At 40.5% G+C, this 27,404-nt stretch overlaps 1 protein-coding gene across 1 annotated transcript in view; it reads right to left on the bottom strand.

Annotated features, from left to right (window-relative positions):
* The window catches only part of LOC102453848 (mucin-2-like), a 57,912-nt gene extending 36,135 nt beyond the window's left edge, over window positions 1–21,777 (bottom strand). The window contains exons 1-19 of the mRNA XM_075928794.1: window positions 21,761–21,777; window positions 20,576–20,690; window positions 19,843–19,933; window positions 19,331–19,440; window positions 18,855–19,071; window positions 18,399–18,524; window positions 16,680–16,797; window positions 16,223–16,361; window positions 14,310–14,420; window positions 13,142–13,211; window positions 9,205–9,342; window positions 8,321–8,485; window positions 7,215–7,309; window positions 4,364–4,431; window positions 3,019–3,071; window positions 2,661–2,761; window positions 1,602–1,753; window positions 1,018–1,156; window positions 93–200 (exon numbers count right to left, since the gene is read on the bottom strand). Coding sequence (XP_075784909.1) covers window positions 93–200; window positions 1,018–1,156; window positions 1,602–1,753; window positions 2,661–2,761; window positions 3,019–3,071; window positions 4,364–4,431; window positions 7,215–7,309; window positions 8,321–8,485; window positions 9,205–9,342; window positions 13,142–13,211; window positions 14,310–14,420; window positions 16,223–16,361; window positions 16,680–16,797; window positions 18,399–18,524; window positions 18,855–19,071; window positions 19,331–19,440; window positions 19,843–19,933; window positions 20,576–20,690; window positions 21,761–21,777 — 2,133 coding nt within the window. The remainder of the gene's footprint in view (window positions 1–92; window positions 201–1,017; window positions 1,157–1,601; window positions 1,754–2,660; window positions 2,762–3,018; window positions 3,072–4,363; window positions 4,432–7,214; window positions 7,310–8,320; window positions 8,486–9,204; window positions 9,343–13,141; window positions 13,212–14,309; window positions 14,421–16,222; window positions 16,362–16,679; window positions 16,798–18,398; window positions 18,525–18,854; window positions 19,072–19,330; window positions 19,441–19,842; window positions 19,934–20,575; window positions 20,691–21,760) is intronic.
* Between the last annotated feature and the right edge of the window lie 5,627 nt (window positions 21,778–27,404).

A 27,404-nucleotide genomic window follows, 5' to 3' on the forward strand; every position in this document is an offset into this window, starting at 1 on the left:
CAGCATTGAGTTTCAAGGAACATGGCTAAAAGCAAAGGGAGGGATTGATTAGCTACATTCTAGGGCTGATCCCATCCAGAACCACCACTTACCATGAGAAATACTTTAATAGCCTTTGAGCAGGTGACTCCAGTGGTTCCACATGGAACATTCACTGTGATGATACTAAATGTACCACTGAGGTTATCACCACAATAATCCTGTTGAGAATGGAACAAAGAAACTTAAGTGAATGAAAGGAACTATATTTTGTATTTTGCTTTCAATCAAAAATTATTTAAATTTAGTCTTCAAATTCTACCACACAAACACACACACACACACACACACACACACACACCATTTAATGTTTGCCCACTTCTGGAAAAGAAATGAGACAACTGAATTAAACAATAGCTTGTGTCTCAAAGGATATTTGTTTTCCAATTTCAGAATTAGCCACTTGTTTTAAAGTAGTGTTGATGATCTGACAGCTTTCATTATCAAGGTGTATATACAGGGTGTCCCTGCTATAAATTGTCCCAGTACATGTCCGTTCCACACTAAAGTAATTGATGCTTGTAAGAACTGATGCAATAAAAGTTCTTCCATTCCCCGCTCTTAAGTCATGTTAAAAAAAAATTGGCATAAGTGGAAGTCAACTACAGGAAAAAAAAATCCCTGCTTTAAGTGGTTTCACTATAAGTCCAAGTTTTTTGGAATGTATCTTGGACCTATAGTGAGGATGGCCTGTACTCTGCAAGTACATTGGAAGAAGAAATGTTCACTCAAGTGCCATTAATTTCCCGTGGCACCTTATAGACCAACAGATTTGTTGGAGCATATGCTTTCATGGGCAAAGACCCACTTCGTCAGCTGCCTCAATTTCCTTGCACATCTGAGATTTGTTGCAAATATGGAATTTAATTTGGCAAATGCTGAAGATGCCACAGGAACAGTGATCTTAAAGAAAAAGGGGCTAAAAGGGTGGTCCAAGAACCAAGGTGATAGCTAGATTTCTGTAGAACTTGTAATTACCTGGGCAGCCACATATTCACAGTGCCCATCAAAGTCATAGTGTTTTCCATCAAAGGTGAGATAATGACCACTTCCATATATAGTACAAGTCCCATAGCACTCATCACTGGTACAATTCCATCTTCCTTTATGGCAGGTACTAGGGAGTGGATAAAAGAGTTGGATGAAATCTGAAGTCATGTCTTAATGCTACAGGATAAACCACATAGCCCTCTGATACAACATGAAATACATCACATGCATAATATGCAGATTTCTGTAACATATTACAAATCAGCATCTTGTCAACAGTCCCCTCATGGAATTGTCCCACTGATAAATGTATAACATGGCTGTTAACACCCTAAAAACTTGCCAGTGTCGCTTGAGATAAACAGAGATAATTACCTTAATGCTTGTAATATTACCTACATTCACACAAAGGGAGTCAGCCCAGATCACAAAGAAGCCAGAGAGGACCTGAGAATTATGCTTGTATACTCATGTCCTGCTCATCACGATGGTATTTAAACAATTTCATTACCATTCATTTACTAGAAGAAAGAGACACCAAAAGGAAAGAGGAGAACGCCATAGCATCTTACCATTTGTTGCAGCCCACTGATACAGTGTGTCCCGGAGAATAAAACTCCTTGTTATGAATACATGGACAGTCCTTCTCTCTCACACAACCCCCTCTGCCATCATCAATCAGTCCATAAGGACAAATACACCCTGACACGCACTCTGTTGAGAACTAAGAAAGATAAGATACAAAATTATATGGTTTTATAAGAAAACATGAATTGTTGTTATCTCCCTTCTTCTATAAACATTCATCCCATGAGCTTCTTTCTCTGGTTTATAAGTCAGCCATTTTTATTTATTTCTCATCTCACTAGTATGTGAGTGCCTCAGAATTGTCTTCATATTTTATGGAGACATTAACTTAGGTCTAGCTTACTTTTGTTCGCCACAGAAAACTACAGGAGTTTATTGTAAACAAAATGCCTATTCATCTAATTCATGATTTCTCTACTGAGAAAAGAGGAAGTAAGTCAGTGAAAAGAGGAAGGATGACAAAAATAGTGAAAGAGAACTGGAAAAGAACATGATGAAAACAAAAATGATGAAAGAAAATAAAAGACAAAAATGAGAGGAAAAGAAAGAAAAAACTAAAAGACTACGCTGGTCAGGTTTTCACGACTTCATTTAGGCTGTGCCTACATTACAACATTATTTCAAAATAAGTTACTTATTTGTTTTGTTAGGCTTCCACACTGCAGGGAAGCCTCAGAATTAGTCCAAGGCAGGCTTCCCTAATGTAGACTTGCTACCTTGACTTAGAGCCCCAGGAAGCTCTGGGGATTAATTACTTTGAATGATTTTGGGGAAATAACAGCAGCTAAGTGTCCACACTAATGCTATTTCAAAATAGCAATTTCAAAATACCTGTTATTCCTTGTAAATTCAGGGGTTATTATTTCAAAAAAATAAGCCCTTTACTTGAAAATAATTTCAAAATAGTGGGCTTGCTGTGTGGATGCTCACCTTGTTATTTCAAAATAACGGGAGTTATTTAGAAATAACTTTGTAGTGAAGACATGCCTTTAGGGAATTAAGGGAAGTAAGAGCCATGTCACAGTCAGAAAATGAAAACGTACATAGCCAGCATCCAGAGAATGGCAGCTTAGCTGCGGAAGGACTGGAGAAGACTTAGAGTTGACGTTGCTGCAATCTAAGTGAATCTTGTGAGACGGACACTCTGTAAAACAAAGATACCGTGTTAGATGGGTAAACTTTGTAGCTCAAGGGATCAGAAAAGAAATGGGAAGTTATTAAATACTGAGAGAGAAACTGCAGGTGCACCTCTTAAAAATAAAAGAAAATATACTTTCTAACCCAAGGTAAATCCTCTGCCAAAAGCAAAGTGGAAGTGGCTGTTTTACAGAAAGGAAAAATGAATAAGTGGAGAATTCAAATGAGGAATTGAGCTGTTTCTCTCTAAACCATTTCACTTACTTTCCCCTGTTATCTTCACTTGAGTGCAATGGAGAACTCCATTTCGGCAAACACTACAAAGAATGAGAAGATAGGATGTAAGCCTGATGTGCTCAGTTCATAAACATACAAGAACAATTTGCAGAGGTATAACTAACAAATTATTCCTTTGAACTGTCAAAAATTCCCTATTGAAATGCTATGTTCTTAGGAGGCAAAATAATAATGAACCCAGTTGATCTATTAGTGCAATAATACTTAGTAGTGATCTTTGTGAAATGTGCACCTTCAAAAGGAAGTCCCACGTGATTTCAAAAGGGATTTCACAGTGAGCTTGGGGAAAAGTTCTGCAGGACTTTTGGAAGTTACTTTATAAACTGATGGCAAATTCATGATTTTCAAAGAATGGCCACAAATTATCTTGCAAATCCTCAAAATTGTACTTTTTAAGCAACCAAAAGAACACACGGTCATACCAATTCAGAGCATGCCCTTAGCCACCAATAAATATATATCAGCATTTTATGTCAACTCCAGTCAAATACAATAATCTCATTGGCTTGTACTCTTGTCTCCTAGCTCTCTCTTCTTTGAAAGGCAAGGAAATATTTTATCATTCACAGCAGGAGTCATTGGGCTTTTCCTGCTGAAAGCCTGCATGTTGATTTTGGAATGCCATAATCTTGATTACAAAAGAGGCTGCAACATGAAGCTGCTAAGCTGTAATTCATATGCAAATTTGACACCATCAGAATAGTCTGAATAAATAGGGACTGGGAATGGCTCACAAATTACAATAAGTAATTTTCCAGTTTCCTAGTCTCACCTTCTTCTCCACATACACCCTAACTGAATTAGTTTTGATGTTATATTCTCATCCCTGTAACCCTATTATCTGTTTCTTTTTCATTCACTTCATGCATCTGATGAAGTAAGTTACAACTCACAAAAGCTTATGCCATAATAAAATTGTTGGTATTTAAGGTGCCATGGGTTTCCTTGTCGTTGTTGTTTTTTCAGTTAGTAACAGTTACAATGCAAAATGTGATGGAATAATCTGTTTCTATGAAAAACCTGTTTCTTTGAAAAACCTTCCTTTCCCCATTGCCTTACAAAATTTCCATTGACTTTAATGATGCATAATCAGGTCCACAGTTACCATCAGAGACCACTATGTACATTGTACATATTAATAAGTTAACTGACAGTAGAATGACATTTTGTTCCGCTAGGGTGGTAACGGGTAATATATACCTTTTATCTACATTATAGCACCTTGATATCAGTGTATAGGATATTTAATATGCAAAGATAAAAAGTGGGAGCTTTCATCTTCATAATCTGCAAATAACATAAAATAACCTACCAGCGTTCTTCTTGTTTAAAGATAACATCTCCAGGTTCCAGGTATGTTCCTCTGTGGTAGCATGAACACTGTGAGATATGCACACATTTACCCTTCTCATCCATATAGGTGTTACCAGGGCAGCCACAGCCATCCACTGGAATGAAGCCCTTCACGCACTGATTTTGGCCATCAGCAAGGGAGCGACAGGTATGTTGACATGTCGTCAAATTGTAAAGGAAGACTTGGGAGTATGGGCAAGAGGACACTTCTTTGTCTGGAGAGGAGGAAACAATGGTCGCTATACTGGCACATAAAAACCACCTGACCAGGCATTATAGAATGTAAAGCTTTCTGATCACTCTGTCCAGATAGTATGTAATAGTAAAAATGAAGGGATTCCCTCTCATTGTATTCTAACAAACTATTATAATTAATAAACAGTGTTGCCTTAACTTTGTACTACCTTTTAAACTGCCATCTGTGAGGTAATATTATTCCCATTCGTATAGGTATAATTTCCCTTTAAAGAACATGCATCATTTCTATTATTATACAGAAGAGTATATAGAGGAAAGAATGGAAAGACCCTCAAAATAAATATCTAGTATTGTTTCTTTTTTTCTTTCCCCTTTAGTTAACTGAATCTTTCACTGTTGTAATTTGCTTTATAATAATAGACACTATTATTACTACATTTTTTTCTCTGTTGCTTCTTAGCCCTATAGTCCTCCAGCAGAAGCACAATTTAACAATTTGACAAAGCCCCATTTCTAGTGTTACTTCACTGCTGAAGCAAAATGCAGGACAAGGTAGCACTTTAAAGACTAACAAGATGGTTTATTAGATGATGAGCTTTCGTGGGCCAGACCCACTTCCTCAGATCAAATAGTGGAAGAAAATAGTCACTGCTGGTGATGATCCCATACCTAATGCTGGTACACGGCCATAAAAATAAATACAATGGATGAGCCATGATGGTTTTGATTACTTTGGGGAAAGAGAGGATATATCAGCATTGGTAAAATAGTAGAGATGAGAAAAGGGACCCTAATTATGTTGCAGTTTATAAAGTTGTCCTATAAACAAAGGGCAGTTAAAGAACACAGGATTCACTATTCAAAATCCTTGACAGTGTCTCCTTAAATTGTATTGTGCAACTCCAAGTCCCTTTCTAAACTCTTAACACTGAGGTTAATGGAACTGTACTGAGGTGCACTCTGTCCTTTCCTTTGACTGAATTCAAGGGGATGACAGCGTCATTACTTACTGCAGACATTTTGTCTCCAACCTCCCAGCATGATCCCTTTGAAGGCACAGGCCCTTACGTAAGAGGAGAGGGCCGCACACAAGCATTCCTCACTGTTCGAGCAGCTGCAGGCGTCGTATTTACACCTCTGAGACAAACGAGAAGCAAATGGTTAATAAGCCTGAAGGATGATGATGACTATAAAAGGAAAATTCTAAAAGCTGGGGCCTTATCACAGTAGCTGTAAAACACCTTGTACCTTCTTTCCCATGTGGCTGTTACTCATGCAGATGAACAGAGAGCATATTAGCTGAGCAGAGAGCTGTCCATTAGTGATGGACAAACCCCAAAAAAGCTCAGAAGCCATTTGATTAAGCATGAAAACATAGATAGTTCACCAAACTTTATCTGAATAGCCCAACCTTTAAATCACTAAAGTTTAGCCCTCTTTTCCTAACAGCAGGCTTTTTGGGGACTTTGAAATGTATAATTCCTCATCTGTCACAACACAGAATGGTATAAGCCCACAGAAATTAAAAATAACAAAAGAAAATTAATAATTAAAAACAAAAGAAATTAAAAATAACAGTCTGCATGGGTTAGGATCTCCACAAAGGTTCAGTTCACTCTGAATTATGGAAATGAGCAAAGATTAGGGGGCACTTGCTTTTCTCTCCAGATTGCTTTTTTATCCCTCCTCAACAGAACTGAAAACACAGGCAGTGCCAGATTTGCACACAAGCTAAATAAGGTACATTTTAGGAGCTCAGATTATGAAGGAACTATAAATACAAAAAATATTTTTTTTGTAATAGTGTGGGGCCTATTACAGTTGGCATAGTTTAGGGCCTTAGCATGTCTTTACCCAGCACTGAACTCTGGTAAACTGACCAGGAATAATAAGACATAAATGGGTTATTGTTTACCTCCTGATCAAGAAAATTCAATTTAAGTAAGAATGTTTAAGAGCTGGCTCACATTTGACCATCATGACTCAATATCCCAGTCTCTTTTGAATTCTCATATGAAAATGAGAATCTATTGTGTTCTTTCACTACTCACTAGCCCCACCCTCTCAGAAAAGCACAATGATTCTCTCCTCTAAATCAGCATTCTAAGAGAAGGCCTATTGTAGGAGATCAAGGCATATGAAGCAATTGGACAGGTAGTCATAACAAAATATGACCATTTTTTATGACCAAGTTACAATAATCCCTTGAAAATATGTACAGTAAAACTCCAATAGTCCGGCATCCAATAGTCCGGCACCAAAATGGCAAGAGCCTAGTGAGTGAGCTTCGGCAAAAAATGAGCCACAAGGTAACAGCGGCAGCAGCTGAACTGAGCAAAAAGGGTAAAAAAGGCTTTAAAAAAACTGAAACATTACAGTATACTGTATACAGTATGTACAATAAAAAGGGTTAAGATCTCTTTATATACAGTATATAATGTATACAGTATATATATATAACCATCTTATAGTACCTCCTGATAGTCCAGCATATCTGATAATCCGGCACCACCTAGGTCCCATAGGTTCCGGATTATTGGAAGTCTACTGTATATGGTAAAACACATACTAGACTAGTGCCAAAAGCTGATCGTATAGTACAAAATTCACACCTTGTAATATTCCGCGGGATCGATGACTGAGTGACATCTGGCAAAAAGAGATTCTGAATTTTTCAGTTGAGAACACCAAAACTCAGCATAGTTTTCTGTAACAAAAGAAAAAATAATTATTTTCCTAGAATCATACCCTGTGGTATCAGAGTTTCACCTTTCAGCATGCAACATAATATGACCTAAGCAAAAAATACAAAGAAATGATAAACAACGAAAACCCTAAATTTTGGGGTTGTGGACAGATCACACAGAATCACTATAAATTTGGCCCTCAGTATCTGATTCAAATACCTATGGGTCAAACACACAGTGGAAATCATATCCTATCAGTCTTCCTCTGGCCTCCGACTATTTGAGAACTCACAATCGCAGGATCACAACTCCAACAAAACATAAAAAGAAACAATAATTCTAAGGAAGGTAGACCTCTAGTCCAGAGATATATTGCAATTTTCAGTATTAATGACCTTTCTTCAGTGTTTTTCAATATAGGGTTGCCACTACAATTTCCCTCCTAATCTTTTATCTCTTTTATAGTCAGACTTTCAAAGGTCAGAAGGAGCCACTGTGATGATCTAGTTTCCTGTATAGCACAGGCCATAGAGCACAGAATAATTCATAGGGCAGATCTTTTAGAAAAGCATCCAATATTGTTTTTAAAGTTGTTAGCGATGAGCCTTGGTCAAATGTTCCAGTGGTTAATTATTCTAGTTCCTGTGTGAATTTGCTGATCTTCACCTTCTAGCCTTTGGATCAAAACCTGCTGCCTGTACAGGGAATTTAATCTTGGACCATGAAAGACCAAGTAAGTTCTCCAGGCTCCCATAAATGAATAACAGCACTGTGAAATACCCCTTTATTTTATCACCATCTGAACCAGACAGAGGCTTACACAGCCTAGCTAGGTGCCTGAAGGACAGGACAAGTCAATGACACCTGTTGCCTAGTGTGGGCAATCCCACAGTACTTCTGACAAGCACGTACATTAATTAACTTGTCAATCTTCTAAACAAAGGTTATCATCACTTTGAGACTGCCATTTGACTGTGTATGAGATACAGATCCTGAAGGAAAGAGGCCCTATGAAAATTTTGTATTCTTACCATTTTCAACGCTGAGAGCACAAGGGTCTTCCAACCTATCCACTTGGTCTCTACAAGTGGGTTGTGCTTTCCAAGTGTTAGCAAAGGCAGATCCTGTTGCTTCTACCAGCCCTCCAGGTGTCTTAAAATCATCCCCTGCCATGCCATTGAAATTCCCACAGAGACCTATTGAGAAAAAATTCAGTTTTAAAAATTATTATTCATTCTTCTTCTGAAAGAGCAATAAAAAGGGAAATGATTGATTTCCTACACAACATGCATTGACAACTTCTGGCAGAGAGCTACTCCACCCGGTATTAAAACTGCATTCATGCATGTAAGCATTTGGGGGTCACTCTCTAAAAATCCAATTCTGAGGCAGATGGTCTTAAGTTGGGGTTCACAGTTTCAGGAGATTCCCCCTATTATTGTATTTGTGATCTTTTATGGACTAGTTTCTCTAGCCTGGCCAGTATAGTAATTTAAAGCTAGATTGAACAATGTAGTGGGAAATATATATTCCAAAAATCTGTATTAACATGGGAATGATGGGTTTATTTAATCTGTAATAGCAAATAATTCATCTGTAAAATATGTGAACTGTTAAATTATTCTCTCATGAAATGTTGGGTGGGTTCTGCTCTTATTCTTCCTATATTCAACTAGCTAAGCTTTTCTATCTCTAGAGCTAATGCCTTATATAGAGAGTCATATATATGAAAAAGCATTCATTAGTTAAATCTACATTAGTATTTTACCAGCATACTGTTCCCTTAGTACCTTCATTATGATGGAAGAATCAATTGGTGAGTAATTTCTTGCTATAAGAGCACACAGCACTTCAGTTGTAATTATTTTGGGTTGTGTCATTTCTCCTTTAGAACCAGACATAATTGGACACTTACCTTGCAGTTGTCCTTGGACATTTTGGTCCACAATCACAAACAGCTGCATGATTGGAACCAGCTGGATTTGTAGCTTGAGACCAAAGTGGGTCTGCACAATGATGTGGTAGGAAGATGGCTGGAAAACTGAGAAGCTTGCTGGAAAACAAAAGGAAAGAAAAGTCATGTTTCCTTGATTTTTAATTTGTTTTTTTATCACCTCTTTCTGTTATAGGCCAGAAATGCCACAGACAGAAAAACTGTAGTGTTGAAAGCAACACATTATAGGAGCAGCCCGAGTCACCTTCTGCCCTAAAAATTGCAATAGGCAATGGACCAAAAATCAGATGCTGACAGATCCAGTTCTATGAAAACACGGACTATTCACAGACTGTTTTATAAATGTAACATGTATTATTATGTGCTAGTTAATGATTCTATTCCTAGCTAAGTGGTTAAGCTAAAGGATGCTTAAGGCATTTGGATGGTAATTACTGCAAATCCCCAACACTGAACAATGCAGGTAACAAGTCTTGTAAAGTTTCCCCCTCTTTGGTGAATAGCATCTGCTGATTTGATCTAGTTCAAAAAGTCTTAACAGGCAAAGGACTTGAAACCTGTACAAAGTGGCAGTGTGGGCCTGGGAGAGATGCTCTTACACCCGATCCAAGAACTCTCATGGGTATGTGACCAGAGACAGGCTTTCCGAGAGGACCCAATGTACTTTTATACTGACCAGAGATTCCATGGGGAGGACAGGGGACTGTTTGGTAAGCTAGACACATGTTTAAACTGTTCAGAGTTTTTAAAAGTTTTTTTTTCTGAATTGCATTTGTTTTGAATTAATAGATGTTGGCTTTACAAGGGCTGGCTGATCACTGCTGACCCTAGCATTACTGCTACTCAGAGAACAGCAGATGCTGGACTGAAGTCAGATCTGCAAAGGTGTCCTCAGTCTAAGGGTGTGTCTATACTGCACCCTTACCTCAAAATAAGCTACACAATTTGCTCTATGCAATTTGTGCAACTTATTTCCAGGTTAATTCGAAATAAAGCACTATTCCAAAAAGTCTCTTAAGCCTTGTGGAACAAGATTTATAGGGACATCAGAATAGCAAGCCTGTTATATTTCGAAATAATGGGCTTGCTCAAAAGATGTGGAATAGCTGTTTCAGGATACTTCCGGTATCCTGACAAAGCTCCACAGTGTAGATTTAGTCTAAGTGCCCTTCTGAAGGGATATAGGGGATCCTACCCAAGGAAAGGTAAAGACTAGACCCCTGAGACATAAGTGGGAGATCTTCCCAGAGAGCAAGAAGGCATAAGAGGTGCAGATAAGTCAGGACCTGTGATACAGAACTCTCTTATTTTGCTGTGAAGAATGTTGACCACTTAACTATGGTGCCCGTCCATGCTATATCAACAATCCAGCTATTTAGGATGGTGGTGTGGAATCAGGAATCAAAAGCTCTTTTCAGCTCTGCCGAATGACAGCTAACAGTGCTGCTGTATTAAAAAGTTCAAGGGGTATCAAAGATTTCCGAAAAAATTATTACCTCTGCCTATGAGCATATAACAATGAGTCATCCCTTCCAAGTGCCCTGCTTAATGTTTCTTCTTCTATTTGAAGAGCTCCCTGGTCTTCTGACTTCCTCCATGGGTTGGATTATTTACTTAAGGACTTGGTGCCTCATTGTACCCACACTGAATGCTGGGTACAAGGAAAGGGACAGCAGTGACAGTGCCTCAAAGGGGCAACTCCCATTTTCCTTCTGAGAAAAGCTGGTGCAGTTGATGCAGTTCCTTCTGAGAAGAGTTGGTCCAGTGTGGGTGACTCATGCGTTCCTCCCACTGGAATGCCCTGGGTATTCCCTTTTTTAAGACCAGTTCTATCTAACTCAAAATATCTGGAGCAACTAAACATAAGATCCTGGCTATCCCTTAAAATAGAAAAAGGCATTGCCATTCCAGCATAGACCAATGGTCCATCTAATTCAGTACCCTTTTATCTGAGAGTGACTAGTGTGGGATAGCTCAGGGAAAGATGCTAACTCCCCATTGTGTCCCATATTACACTGCAAGAAACAGTGCTACTTGACTTCACCTAGTGGCCAATGTTTGCCTTTACATATGGTATCCCATGTTTGCCTTTACGTGCCTTTCCCCAGAATGGCCAGTATGTCCTATTGTATTGAAGGGAAGCACTACTCAAATGTAAGTCTTAAAAAGAAGTAGCTCATGGAAAAAATCCCCCAAATGAACTTCCTATTAAACATTCCTTGCTTCTAATATAGAAACGCAGAACTTAATTGGTGCTGGAGTTGAAGTCACAACCAAAGAACAAAAAAGCAGAGTTGTTTTTGAAGTTGCTCATCTATTTTTAAGCAGAGGGTTCTCCAGTCACCTGTATTCCCCAGAACAGGGAATCTCAACCGGAACTACAACAAGGTGTCTGAGGTTCTAACCACCCTGCTCTTCCCAAACTGCTAAATGAAAGAGTGGCCCCGCTATGGAAGAGTGTCACAGAATGAAAATGTTCGAGAACCTGACTGTGGCTGTCACTCATGGGGCCTGCATCTGTTTATCTTCAAGAACTGAAATGGGTAAAGGCTAAAGCAGCTCTTGGTATGTATGTCAGCTGTTTATAAAACACTCAGAACAGCTGGGAAATGTTATATATGGGCAATCTAACATTATCAGGAATGAATGGAAAAATCAACAGAACAGTCCTACAAAATAAATAAACTGGAGAAGCCAGGCCCAGTGGTGCTTCTGTATATTGCCTGGGAGGAGTCTTGTGCTAAGGTGAGGTTATTTAATATGTAACCTGTAGATTATATTACGCATTTCACAAAGTACTTTAATCTGGATCTTTATCTTTCCATATCTGTCTGTCTGTCTTCTCTCCCTTTTCGAGGTTCCTTCCAGTTCTAATATCCTGATTCTATGATTCTTTCTACACAACTAAAAAATTATTGGGAGGAGTGGCACGGATGAAGAAGTGCTGCTTGTGGAGCTGGTGACTCTGTGGCTTGATGATCCACAAGCATTTCCAAATTTCTGGGGAGGTTACTTCAAGATCCTCTGTTCTCTGTTTGCGGTTCTCCCACAACAACCCTCTGAGAGGGTGCCTCACTGTAAAACGTCATTCTACTGGAGCGGGCTACCATTGACTTCCTCTAGGCACCATCAGCACTGCATCAAAGGGTGCGGTGTGACCCAAATATAAAGTAACTACCTCATTAGTGTTCAAATGATCTCAAATGTAAGCTGATGCTTCCATTAAGCTTTCTACCTTGTCAGCTCCATCACAGACACACCAAAGGTCAGTCCTTGAGCAGGGATGCTGGGACAATTTTTATAGTGGGGGTGCTGAATGCCCCTGAACCATACTGTAAATCCTGTATATAAGGGAACCACTTCAAGTCAGGGGGTGAAGCAGCACCTTCTGCTCCCTAGTTCTAGCACCTGTGTCCTTAAGATGACCAGCCTTGAAAAGAGTATGTCAAGGGTAAAAAAGGAACCAAGAAGAAAAAAAATCCTCTTGTTGGCATTTAAGTGGTGGCTATAAATCAGAAAACATTTTCTCTCTCCTCACCAGAGTAAATGGGAAGAAATTCCCCCTATGACTTAAATATGACATTCTTAGTTCCTTGCAGAATGTATGCTCGCCCTGACGTTCATTTCTATCTATTCATGTGAGGCAAGCATAAACTATCTGCCCAACATCATACAGGAAGCCTGTGCCAAACTGAGAACTGAAACGATTCTTCCTGATTAACTTCTGTACACAGAGGCAGCAACTGGCGATTAGATCACAAATGCCTCCCTGTATTTTCACAAATCTCCTTCGTCTCAAGCTCTTTTCACTGCATCCCAGTTCATTCTAGCACAAACATTCAGGAAATGTGTTATTTTAACGTCAGATGCGCTTTGGAGAGATGGCCGCATTCCTCACCTGTCACATGGGGCAAGTGCACGACCATGTCATTCAGCAGCACCGTGCCATCTGATCGGACCGTCAAGCTCTGTGTGTAAGCCAAGAGAAAAGGTTTAAATTACTTTGACTTCCTGGCTGCGGAGGGAAACCCAGCGCAAAAACGAACCTTAAAACAGGAGAGACAAGCGGAGCTCACATGACTGAGAAGATGAACTCAATATTTCAGTCACAGTACTGTATTTAAATGGAGCAATCTAATTTGCAAATGAAGATTCTCTCTGTCCTCGCACCAAGTACGTGTATAAAGATTTGGGGTTGTTAGTCAATTTTTTAACATGTACTAACATAGCGTCTAAAGAACAAAAAATGTTTCAACAAAGTCATGTATACAGGATACCAACTGTGTTAAGTGGCTGAAAGCATTTGGCTCTTGACACCGGATGGGTATAAGCACACACTTTGTCATGTGTTATTTTTTTTACATAATTGTGCAGCATTGATAGAATGATAAGGAAATTCTTTCAGTAAATTCTTAATGCAAAGTTTGGTATATACTTTTGGGAACATAACTAGTTTCACAAAGTGTTAAGAGCCAAGAACACTAGAAATGTATGGAAGGAAAGAACAAGAAAAAAACCCAGGGAGGTCTAGGTAGTAGGGCATTAAATTGGAAAAAAAGAACAGAAACACTAGATTAGCCAGGACGGCAGACTGAATCAGAGTGAAAACTCCCCTCCCTCGCTCACTACTGAAATTCAAACAAGTGAGAAGCTTGGCTTGATCACTATTCAAGAGTTCGCATCCGAACCAAAACCTCTTGGGTCTGCAAAATTGGGATTTAATCTCAATAAACTAAAATAGCAAGGCCTTCTTATTTCCCGTCAGATTGTAAATACCAGGAGAACAGATTGACAGTGCTTCTGACATTAGGCAAAACTAGAAAGAGCAAAAAGAAAGACAGAAGGAAGAAACAGTGAAGCAAAATCTTTTAACTGAACTAGTGCAGACTGTGCAGGGCAGGCCTGATTTGAGATTTGGACTGATTTGGACTGGTTTTTATTTTTCCTGTGTTCAGCCATCCTTACCCAGGATCCCCAGAGAAAGACTATGAAAAGTCAGTAGGGAAAGTTGCATCTGGGCATACATTGGGAAGACCCATTCACCCAGGTCTCCACACATCACTTACATTTTTCTTCTGGTCCATTAACAGCACAACCGACTTCAGACAGGTCTGTTTGTCTGTGGCACCACAGGGAGAAAGCTCTGCCAGGAGGGCATGACTGTCATTTACACCTCCCTGCAATGCAAGTGAAGAAAACATCAATGAGAACAGTGTGATAGGTTATAGAAACCCCACATTGGCTGAGAAGAAGATAAATAGAGCTTCCAAGATCTATTGCCCCCTCTTCCGTTATTACACCAGGAGTATGTGTCATGGATAGAGTTGAATAAGGCCAGATTTAGGGGCAGTTTACCTAGGTGATTGTCTATGGTGCCCGGCTTGGGGCGCTGTTTTTGTTGTCAGTAGTCTCAGAGGGGTTGCCGTGTTAGTCTGTAACTTTAAAAACAACAAGCAGTCCTGTGGCACCTTAGAGACTAATGAATTATATGGTGAGCTTTCGTGGGTGAAACCCACTTCACTGAAAGCTCATGATCCTATAACATTTGTTAGGCTCTAAGGTGCCCCAGAACTACTCACTGTTTGTGTCACACATTGTAGCATACAAATTTATTCTCTGATGTGACAAGAATACATGATGCTTGAAAATAGTGCACCAAAGTCAAGAAGAGGGCAACAAATGCAATAAGGGATTCAAATAAGAAATAAGGGATTCAAAAGTTTAGCAAATGGAAGAGGAACATCTTTGATGGCTTGTGTGGGGAGCCATTTGGCCACGTTAAAAGAAAAGAATTCAGCATAGTTGGAAGGAAGAGAGAGATGGTCTGGACTTCCATCTCTGTGGGAAGGACCTAAGGGGATCCCAGAGAAAGAACCAGGGGAAGAATATAAGAATGCAGTTAATTCCTAATGTGAGCCTTGAGAAAGGCATAAGACTCCAAGGAGACAGTCATATGGATAACAGTTCTGCAGGGGAGCAGAGAACTGGGGCAAACCTAAGACAGACAGTTGTCTGTGATAGGAAGAAGTTGTTTGGTTTGTGTTTTGTCTGCTTCTAGGGTTTTACTGAGTATTTCCAGGGAGAAGCCCTGAGACCTTCTGCTCTAAAAGTAGGGGCTGAAGAAGAGCCCAGGTCAGGTGCTACCACTATTTTGTCAGACTGTTTGGAGCATTGATACTTCAGAAGAGATAGAACTCTAGTGTGACTGTCTACAGACTAGACCCACCAGACGAGACCCTTGACATTCCAAGGCAGAGAGCTAGGAGGAGTTGCTGGAATGTTTTTTCATGCCACACAGAAGCACTCTGTGGCATGCAGCCAGCCCTTTCATATCTTCTGCAGATTCCTATCCTAGATGACAGAAATCATCAGTTCAGCTAACCAGTATTGTGGAGCTTCGCTTTTGCTTCTTTCTAGCAGCACCACCAGAACCAGAACTTCCTTTCAGAGCTCTAGGGGCAAACATTCCTGGTTTTGGTAAAGCAGATCCTTGTTCTCTGGTACAATGGGAACTGGGTACTTCAGGAAAAAAGGGATGACATAACTTGTTGGGATCTCACCCAATTCTATACAAGCATAGGTGTATTAGAGATTACATAGTACACTTCCAACCCTCATTTCAGATCTGCCTGGTAAAGCTGAGTCCTTCAAGTTGCAGGTCCTGCCATCTGCTCACTAGCACCAGTGTGCTTCTCTGGACTCTTGTAAGTGAGACTGTGGCCTGTACCATTAACCTGGTCCATAATTGTCATGAAATTGGAGACTACTAAGACAGGCAGAGGGTAGTAGATGTGCACAAGCCCTCACTGCCACATTAGTACACACTGGTAGACTAAGTTTGAACACTCTAGTATAGACTCTAGGGTTCTTCTTCCCAGACTCGGAAAGTATAATGAAACTGTGATTTACAGCCATTAAACCAAAAGGCAGATATATCTATATTTGCTGTTGGAAAGAAGAGACCTTTAATACAAGATACCTTGGCCAGCACATAGAAACAGTCTCCGTGGAAGGTGTATTTCTTCTTATCAAAGGTGGTGATGTGAGCACCTCCTTCCAGTAAGCATGAGCCTGGACACGGTACGTCATTGCACAACCACCTGCCTGAATCACAGGTGCTATAAATACAAATAAATAAGGAATTAAAAATGGGGTCAGATGTCTAAGGGACTGAAAACATTGAAAAACCATCTGTAGGCAGAGCTCCATGGGGACAGTACGAAGTACCCACAGGTGCTTTGAAAATATTTCGTTGGCTGGTTATTTAAAATGCTTCGCCTTTACCAATTTCAGACTCAAAATGCCAAAAAATCAGCTCACAACAGCATCTTGACATTGTGTGACATGTACAGATATAGACAAATAAGTAACATGTCTACAGCCAGACCCGTGCACACTCGTTCTGAAAACAGCTCAGAGTGAATTGTAACCCTTACCATTTCTCACATTCATTGGTGATAGTTTGCCCAGGGGAATACAAGACTCCATGTTGCTTGCAGTAGCATTCGCTCACAGACACACAGCCTTTCCCATTGACGTCATCATACACCGTTCCTATAAAACACAACCACGGGCTGACTCATAGTTCATGTTAAAATTACCAGTCTCAGCCAACCTAGGAGAAACTCTTAGAGTGGGCCCACCAGGGCCAACATGATTATTTGTGGGGCCTAGTTCAGGACGGGTGAGCTCTGGGTTGGTCCCTCAGCAGGGACACGATCCCAGGTGCTGGCCAGGTGAGCTCTACGTTCTCGGGGTGGAATCTCACATTGCCTAGTGCCCCAGCACACAGGAGTGCAATTCAGTCCATCCCTGGCCTAAGCTGGCCTCTGCCTGGCCCTTCCTAGGGCTGCTTGGGCAGCCTGGCTCGTTTCCAGTGTGTGGCTGCCTAGAGTTGCTGGGCAATCCAGGCCTGCTGCAGGCAGTTGCTCCCATTGTAAACCTGCTCAGGATGCTGGGCTCTGTGCATTGGGGGACGAAGAGCCTGGGGTGTGGGAAGCTCATCACACCCTGCCCCTCCGACCGGCTCCAATGGGCTCAGCTCAGCACGGGCTGGATTCAAGGAGGGAGGGGACTGCATAGAGCACAGTTCCAGGGAGGGCTTGGGTGGGCAAATGTGTACTGCTAACCTGGTCCACAATTGCCATGAAATTGGAAACTACTAAATTAGGCAGAGTGTAGTAGGTGAGCACAAACCCTCACTGCTACATCAGTACACGCTGGTGTACTCCATTTGAATACTCTGCTATAGACTCTGGGGTTCTCCTTCCCAGGCTCAGAATGTATAATGAAATTGTGATTTCCAGCCATTAAATCAAAAGGAAGATATATCTATGTTGCATGTTGAGCAGGGGGTGGGGGGAATCACTGGAGACAGGCTCCTTAAGCCTGGAGAAGAGCCAATAATAAAGAATAGGGCCATGTGTGGGGGTAATCAACTGTCCTGAGGCACATTCTCAATCACCCAAAAAATTCATGGCAATTGAAGGCATCAAAAGGGATTAAACCATGCAGCTTCCATTTTTTATAATGTTTAATATTTTTAATGGAAGCTGTATGGTTAAACATCCTGGGGGCTAAATCACCACTTAAATCCGCACGTTCTCAATGGCTGACTTTAAAATCTGCCTAAACTATGGTGGTGCTGTCACCGTGACAGTATTTGGCAATAGGGTCTTGGATTTCACACCTGAGCTCATTGTCACATCTGATTAATACGATTTCCATGTAGATAATATGTATGGAATTGTGCCCCTTGACTGGGTTACCTACAGGGACTGAATTGAAAAACTCCAAAAAAATGTATGTCCACTGTTTAACCTGAAGGACCAAGTATTGTTTCAGAAGAAATAGAGGCCTCATAAACCATAAGGCCCAGTTACAGGTTGGTGTGGGTTAAATGAAGCCAAGCAAATGCATGACTTTTGTCAATATGCTAGAATTTTATGAATTTACAAGGACAAATTAATTCTACTGGTGAAATGTATTCATTTCTAAAATGTCACTTTCTTTATGTTGAATATTGAAATCTTGACTGCGTTTTTTAGGGAAGGAAAATTATAGATAATAGAGCCTTTTTCAGAAACATTTTAAAGTATATGAAGGGACTTGAATCCAAATCTATTGTCTCATATAGGACTGAGAGAGACACCTACCTTCAGGGCAGAAGCAGCCATCCATATGGTGTTCCTCACAAAGGCTGCTGACCTCCAAATGAGAACAAGTGTTTATGCATGGTGAGCTGCTTTCCTGGTAGATCATGTTTCCAGGGCATGTCACGGCTAAAATAATGAAAGAAACAGATCAATGACTGGAATACACACTCCGTGTTCCACAGAAACCAAGTAGCATATATTGACTCCAAAGATATCAGCGGACTTGACTCAGTTGACTAAAAGTAATGGACTTTAAGCACACTTCAAACACGTGGCTAAATTTCAGAGAGAGCATGATCATTCCATGTAGCAAGTGCAATATAATCTCTCCTTCCAGTAAATATCTTTAATAACAAAGGCAAGGAAAAGGAAAACAGGAAATACACAAACTGAGCAATTTTAAATATTTCATCCAGGATGAACCAATTGTTCTGACAAGTTTGGGAAGATGCTTACGGCAAAACTTGTCTGTCCTCCAGTTTCCAGGCTGGCCACCAGCGTGGGAACATTGGCGAGAGAACTCAGAGATGGTGCTGCAGAGGCAGAAGGAATCTTCAGTTCCATGGCAGGTACATTTATCCTGCATGCAGGCTTCAACGTATATCTCCAGATTCAGGCGTGACACGCAGTCGGAGAATTTTGAAGACGTCAGCAGACTCAGGCACTCATCCCGCTAAGGAGGAGAGAGGAAAGGGGAAAGGTTAAAGGGCATCCCTGCACCTGAGTATCTAGAGAAGTTCCCTTTTGCTAACATGATACTTGGCTTCTGGACATCAGCAGAGTCTGCACAAGAGAGATGGGTCCATGTCTTAGGTGATCTGTGTCAGAAACAGCACAAATGGAACTACGATCCTTCATCAGGTCTCCCTCTCCTTTTAAAATTCATAGCCATGTTAATGCCCTAAGTAAAGTTGATAACCATGATTACTCACATGCTGATTACAGGTTGCAATGGTTGTTGTTTCATCAGGGTCCTCACATACACCACCTGGTTTGTTAATCTTCTGCATATTTCCAAATGTGATGGGATTGAATCTCATTCCTGGGAGGAAGATGTAAAAATGTCTTGATGAGCACAGAAAACTTAACAATATATTCTGGACTTCAAATGGAGATGAAAAACTCACTAGTGTTCCCACAAACGAGAAAGTTTGCACCAACAAAGTTTGCTCCACAGAGTCAGCTGAATCACTTGGAAGATGCTACACCATTAATAATTTATCTCTGTATTCCTAGCAATCACCAAAAAATCTCAATGAGGAGTTCTGAGGCACTTTGGAGACTAACAAGTATCATGAGTTTTTGTGGGCAAAACCCACTTCTTCAGACGAGAAAATCTCAGTCACTCTATAGTAAATTCTTCTTTTCTCTCTCTTATGTTTCCACATACAATATCCATAAGCTAGCTTTATGTGGTAGCTATATATTCTTTCAAACCACTTACCATTAGAGATAAATTCATTGTAGACCTGCAGTCCATTGTAATCACCACAAAGACCACATGTGTTGTTGTTAAACTTGCTGTCCAGCTCCAACTAAATAAGGGAGGAGGGGAGAAAGAAAGAAAATCAGGTGTAGCACTAACGAAACATTCTAACAAGAATAAATTCACTAGGATAGCAAGTTCATAGAGAGGAAAGATAGTGAATGCCCATTCATTTTAAATTAGGTTTTAGTGCACCAACCATAATAGTAATACAGTCCCCTGGTAAATAATTACTATAGGAAAATAATAAAAACATTTCATGGAAGAATGAGAGAAGTTATTATATCCATGATAGTTCTTCTCACCAACATTATGTCAAAACTTAGGAAGAAAGTGTGCTACAAATTTAAAAAAAAAAAAAAAAACCCTCTTCCCTGGAGAGGTGAATTTTCTTGCTGGGGACCTGAATAATAGAGCACAGCAGTCCTTCAAAGGACAAACAAATGGAATGAAGATCAGAATTTGTTAGAATTAATATTAGCTGTTTTTCATTCTCTTCTCATCTTCTCCTGAGAGTGAAGAAACATTCATTTCTACACCCACTGCAGTCACATAACGGACAAAGGAACCTTCTCAGCTGAGAATAAGCTATGTCTATTGCCAGTCGGATAAGACTGCTTAACACAGTGACTCCGTGTAGCCTATATTGATAACCAATAGTAGCATAAGTAAAGTTCCATGTCATACATACCATCAGTGCATCTTTACGGTTCCACATTAGAATAAGGCCTGCTCTTGCATAGACTTTAGTGTAGACTTCAGTGCTCTCAATCAGCAAACCAGAACTGTAGTATGGTGTTTTTACACTAAAAGAAAAAAGACCGAGGTTTTGCATTAAAGGTAATGTAGAAAGCAGAAAGGAATAGAAAGGACTAACCTGAATGCCTTAGGTACTGCAAAAGAAATATCAGCGTGCACAGGGAAACCAGACTCTGGCCTCTATCTCCAATCCCACACAGATGTTTTCTGTTATACAGGACAGACTGGCTGTGTCTACATTGGCACCCTTTTCCGGAAAAGGGATGCTAACGAGACCAGTCGGAATTGCAAATGCCCCGGGGATTTAAATTTCCCCCGCGGCATTTGCATGAACATGGCTGCCGCTTTTTTCCAGCTCGGGGCTTTGCCGGAAAAAAGCGTCAGTCTAGACAGGGATCTTGCGGAAAATAAAGCCTTTTCCGGAAGATCCCTTATTCCTGATTTTAAGTAGGAATAAGGGATCTTCCGAAAAAGGCTTTATTTTCCGAAAGATCTCTGTCTAGACTGGCGCTTTTTTCCGGCAAAGCCCCAAGACGGAAAAAAGCGGCAGCCATGTTCATGCAAATGTCGCAGAGAAAATTTAAATCCCCGGGGCATTTGCAATTCCGACTGGTCTCATTAGCATCCCTTTTCCGGAAAAGGGTGCCAATGTAGACAGAGCCACTATGTTTAGTAGGGAATTAAATCCCCTTCTCCTGAGATATTTGCAGAGGTAAGTTAAATTTTGTTTGACCTAATGTAAATTTAAGTAATTTTGACTTAATATAAATTACTAAAATCAACAATCATTGCAGCTGGCCACAGAAATGCAATACAGATTCTCCCTGTTTCAAGGGAGTTCTGAAAACAACTCTGCCTGATGATTGCACAGCTTTCATTGGATAACACTCATCTTCTGTGGCTATCACCTGTAAAATTTAAGACTTGACATTTTGGTGCCATCTAGAATTCACTTTAGCAAGGCAAAGCAATCTCAGAGCCACGGGCTCCTTAAAGGAATAAATTCTCTATCTCAAGTTAGCAAAATAGGCAAAATGCCAGCAAAGAAATGTGATTCAGACAATAAAAGCAAAAAACAAAGGATCTGAACCCCGGAGCGAAAATACTCACTACTTACCCATGAGTAAGGTTCATGTAGAAAATGAGCATAAGAAACTAAATAGGGTCTTTCATTTGCAAAAACCATATACTGTTACAAGACACTGGGTATTCCCCTTTTTTGAGATAATGGCCTAATGATTTGGGATGGGAACAATTCAAACATGGGGCCAGATGGTCAACACAAGCGGAAATAAATGTGGAGAGAAAAGAGCTTGTTCAAAACATCAAAACACAATCATCTAATTGGAAGAGATAGATCTTTAATAGAATTGGCACAGAGTATTAATTTGACCCAAGTATCTCAAACAGGGTGGAGCAAAGATGCTATTGACTGATAAGAAGGTGCTTCAGTGAATAGCCGCCCCTCTATTGCATGTCTCCCTTATGTTTCCTATGTACACAAGCCATTTGTCTCATGCCATCCATCTCCAGCCTTCCACAAAAAGAGGCCAGGGACACCATTTCTACTCCCTGGCTAATAGCGCTCCATGGACCCAACCTCCATGACTTTATCTCACTTCTCTTTAAACTCTGTTATAGTTCTAGCCTTCACAGCCTCCTGCAGCAAGGAGTTCCACAGGTTGACTATTTGCTTTGTGAAGAAGAACTTTCTGTTATTAGTTTGAAGCCAGCTACCCATTCAGTTCATTTGGTGTCCTCTAGTCTTTCTATTATGGGAGCTAATGAAGAACTTTTCTTTATGCACCCTCTCCACACCACTCATGCTTTTATAGACCTCTATCATATCCCCCCTCAGTCTCCTCTTTTCTAAGCTGAGAAGTCCCAGTCTCTTTAGCCTCTCTTCATATGGGACCTGTTCCAAACCCCTGATCATTTTAGTTGTCCTCCCCTCTTCCACCCTCTCTCTTCCCTTCTCCCACCTCCTTTTCCCAGTCTCCCCGAGGTTTGTTCAATAAAGAGAGTTTCTATTTTTGAACACACGTGTCCTTTATTTTGTACATCAGGAAGGGGGTCTAGGGAGGGGTAAGTGGAAGGAGGTGAGGGAGGAATGGGGTACGATCCCCTGATGGGGAGAACTGGGGTGGCTCTGCAGGTTCTTCAGGGTGGAAGCTCTACTGCAGCCCCCCGATTGACCCCGACTCCTCGGATGGCAACCTGCGGCAAGTGCAGCCGGGCTGATGGCCGAGTGCTGTGATGTGCCGAGTGTGGGCACTCAGGGCACTCCAAGCCAGGACTGCTTTGCTGTCCCTCATCGAGTTAGACAAGCGAGCGGGGAACCCTGAGAACTGTCTGTCCGGGGTGGGGGTCGGGTCCCTTTAAGAAAAGCCCTGGGCTAGCCTGAGACAGCAGATCCACGCTCTAAGTCCTAACCTGATGCTCTGCTGGCACTGCTTCCGGCCATCCTTAACCCCGGTTCAGGGTCCACTCAATGTGGACATGCTAGTTCGAATTATCAAAACACTAATTCGAACTAGTTTTTAGGTCTAGATGCGCTAGTTCGAATTAGCTTAGTTCGAATTAACTAATTTGAATTCAGTTAGTTCGAATTAGTGCTGTAGTGTAGACATACCCCCATTCCAGTGTTTCACCACCCTCCTAATGAAACAGTTTTTCCTAATATCCAACCTAGACCTCCCACACTGCAACTTGACACCATTGCTACTTGTTCTGTCATCTGCCACCCCTTAGAACAGCCTCTCTCCATCCTCTTTGGCACCCCCCCCCTTCAGGAAGTTGAAGGCTGTTAATTTTGTGTTGGTAGTCAATGGATTGATATTCCAAAGGCATTTCTTAAAATTCAGCTGCGCTATAGCTTTCATTGGCTGGCATGCAGTGATATTTTATACGTCCATATGGCCACGGGAAAGGTTTAAAGGATGTGAAAGTCTATAGAACAGTGTTTCTCAACCAGTGGTACGAGTACCCTTAGGGGTACTCGAGAGAAGTCTGGGGGGGTACGTCAACACAACTGAAATTTTGAGAAAACTGCATTTTTGTTTTAAGTTTTACAGCACTTTATTATTTTTGTACTTTTTACACCCAAAAATGTCATCGCCTGCTCAACTACGATTAAGTTGTTTAAACAAATGTGTTGCAATAGTAGAAAAAAATTTGTGTGTCTCAAAACTGTAGATACTGGGGGTACTTATAATTTGTTTTAAAAAAGGGATACTTTATATAAAAAAAAAGGTTGAGAAACACTGCTATGGAACTAAATTCCACACACAGTGAAAATCTGTTCCACAAGTCTTCTATGAGCAATACATAAGGGAATAGGTTCAGTGCATGGAAAAGTAATATTTACAGGACCCCCAAAAAGCTTCTTGTGAATTTCTTTTTAACACGTTGGTGTACAACTAAGCACTCTCTCAGTTTTGACAGTACAATTTGTCAAAAGACTTCATAGTATTTCTGGATATAGTCTGGCTTGGTGCCTGGAAAACACAATGTTATTTTCTATTTCTTTAGTGGAGTGGGTCTGATGGTTTTTAATAAAACCTGGGTTCTAGTTACAGGCAGCAATGACAACTGAAAAGTATATTATATTTATTTGATCATGTTAAAATGGGTTAAAGCTAATCTAGGATCTGGCACCCTTACTCTAGTGGCAGTACCTTAGCTAGTAAAATGTCACATTCACTTCAGTGGGTCTAATCACAATATTGTGTTCCTACCCCAGAATTTCTTTTATTTTAATGCTACACATTGCACAATTCTGTTTGTCTATAGAAGCATTTTACCGGAGATTTCATTGAAGAATTATACTACTCGAGTAACTTACACTTGCTCATCCACCACAGCCGTATGTTGGGTGAGGTAGATCACAACATCCTTTATGGTGATCAGGACATATTGGATTTCAGGGTGTCCATTTTGACTGGTATCACGCTGGATGTGGACTGAGAACTCCTTGTAAGCTTCTCGGCAGTCAGAAGCAAAGTTGTAATCACAGAGGCCAGGAAACTGGTAGAAGTCTCCATCAAAAGTTTTGAAATGATTGTTGCCCCAGGTGCTGCAGACATAGTGGCCATGGTTTTGGGATCTGCCTGTTAAGTGAAGGAAAAAAGGTTGAAGAAAGCAAGATGAGGTAGCTAAAGCACTTAAGGTACGTCTGTACTCCAAAATAACTTATTCCAAAATAGCACATCTACAGTACAGGGAAGCCTCCATTTATAGCCCAAGGAGGCACTGAAGAGCAATTAGTTTGAATGGCTCTAAGGAAGAGCTATTTTGAAACAGAAGCAGTGGAGCTTCCACATTATTGATATTCCAAACTATCTATTTCGGAATAGGCATTATTCCTCATGGAATGAGGTTTACAGAAGTTGGAGTATGCCCGTCCATTATTTCAAATTTATTTCAAAATAACCGAATTGCTGTGTAGATGCTCCCACTGTTATATCAGAATAATGGCCTTTATTCCAAAATAATGCTGCTGGGTAGATACACCCCTATTGACAATAAGCAGCATTACACAGCAAGACCGCTAAGGATTTATATGTAGACGATTCAGCCCTGGACTACAATTAGGTTTACATGAGAAGCTAATCTGCATGTATGCAGAACAAGCCACTTACAAATATAGATGTACCAATTTGCCAAAACTGCAAATCCCCAATATTTACATAATAAGCAGATGAAATGTGCACCTCTGTGGCTGAGGGTCATGCATCTTTATATGCATCCTGGGTCTCTTGGAGTTCTGACTGCATGTGCTATAGGTGAGGGCAACTGCCTGTTGAGACTGAGATGCTGAAGTAGGCACAATTGTTGGCACAAATAGTTTATTCATTGAAAGAAATAGTTTCAGTAAACCCTGAATTATTTCTGAATTTGACACATAGCTGCCAACAGTTTTGTTTCAAATGATTTTGGGGGGATGGAAAGGGACAAGGGCTCCATTCACAGAAGAAGAAATGGCAATAGGGCTTTTATACCTTAGAGCCCTAAGTGGTTAGAGGCACTTGCCCGAGATCTAGGAAACCTGAGTTTAATCTCTCCTCTCTGCCTGATGTAATGCAGGGACATGAAATTGGATAAACCACATTGACAGAGCCTGCCATAACCAGGCTACAGAGCCTTTGACATACTCTTTCTCTGGCCCAATAACCAGTCAACCATTGTTATTCCAAGTGGAATAGCTTTAGTAGGAGAAACTGAGAGACATCCCTTCCACAATAGCCCCTGATAGAGCACAGCCTGGATGAGTGCCCTGATACCTGGGATAAAAGAGGATCCTCCTCTGGCCTTTTTATTAATGTACCAGGGGCTTTCAAACTCTGGGTTGTGGTTTGTAAGGGGAAGTGGCTAGATGTCCATGAGACACTCCATTTACCTGCACCTCTATAGGTACAGGTGATCGCAGCTCCTGTTGTCTATTCCCAGCCAATCGGAGCTGTGGGAAGCAGTGTCCTGATACACTCCTCTTCACACAACTTGCATTGTCTGGGAACTGCAATCTGAAGCCAACGGCACTGCAATCACCTGTACCTATGGAGGTGCAGGTAAATAAAGCATCTTTCAGCCAGCTAGCAGCTTGCCCTTACAAACCATGACCTAGATTTTGAAAACCCCCTGAATTATAACCCCTTAAATTTTCCTGGCTTGTTATTGATCAAATATCCAGAAATGGAACATAATGCTTTATTCACCTTAAAACAAAATTATATTGATTATTTTGATTCACCTCCTGTGTGGGTTTTTTTTTTTTTATAAAGAATTTGCAGTTTGGTCTGACCCAAAGCAATTTTGACGTTATTTATTTATTTTTCAGAACTGCCAATGACCAAAGTCAGTTATTTCCCCAACTTTACTGAGAAGCTCTAACACTCCTGCAGAGGCCACTTCTGTACCATTAACATAGGCTCAGACCAGGGTGCCAAGTATATTGATTTATTCTAAATACTGTTTTTACTTTTTTCAATTTCTCTGCAAGATAATTTCATGACAGGAATTAATCCCTTAAGCGATCTGAGTTCCAGATGTGAATTCATTATTTCCACTAGAAATAGTGACCTGGAGTACCATCGGTAATCAGAAAAACTCAACTTTAGACAACAACTAACTTATGTTGGGAAGGTAAGAAGAAAGAAATTGCAACCAAATGTTTGGAGGTCTCACTCTCAGTCCACCAGCATTTGTTCACAACAGTAACTGACACAAACTTGGCACAACCTGAAAGTTGTTCTCAAAACTGGAATAACCAGGATTGTTGTAGATTAAGTATAAGGTTCATTGTCAGAACTACGTGTGGTAAAGGAAGCCAGCCAAGTAAGCATCAACACCTTTTACACTCATAAACACTAGATTAATTCCCAGGGTTGTTTTTTTTTTAATTGAGTGAACTAAACCATACGTCCTCTTGAATAACAGATATTTAAGGGAATCAGGTCATGCTGTAAGTAAAACACACCTCAGAGCATCATATTTATAGTTCATGGATCTATTTTGACAATCACTTTCTCCGGAGATCTATAGATATAGTTTGCTTTGAGAAGCTCAAGGATTTTTTAGGAACTCCTAATTTCTCTACTTTCTACTCTATCCAAAAAACTTCATTTAAGGAAGGGTGCACATCCATCTCTCCAAAGCCCATCTATGCTGACTCCTGCATTCCAGTGGGACTGGAAAACAATGGAATGTGTTCCCTTCTTCCCAATTGCTAACATCAGGGCTACGTCTAGACTGGCCCCAAATTC

Source organism: Pelodiscus sinensis, chromosome 4, assembly GCF_049634645.1.
Source record: "Pelodiscus sinensis isolate JC-2024 chromosome 4, ASM4963464v1, whole genome shotgun sequence".
In the NCBI taxonomy this organism is placed as follows: Eukaryota; Metazoa; Chordata; order Testudines; family Trionychidae; genus Pelodiscus; species Pelodiscus sinensis.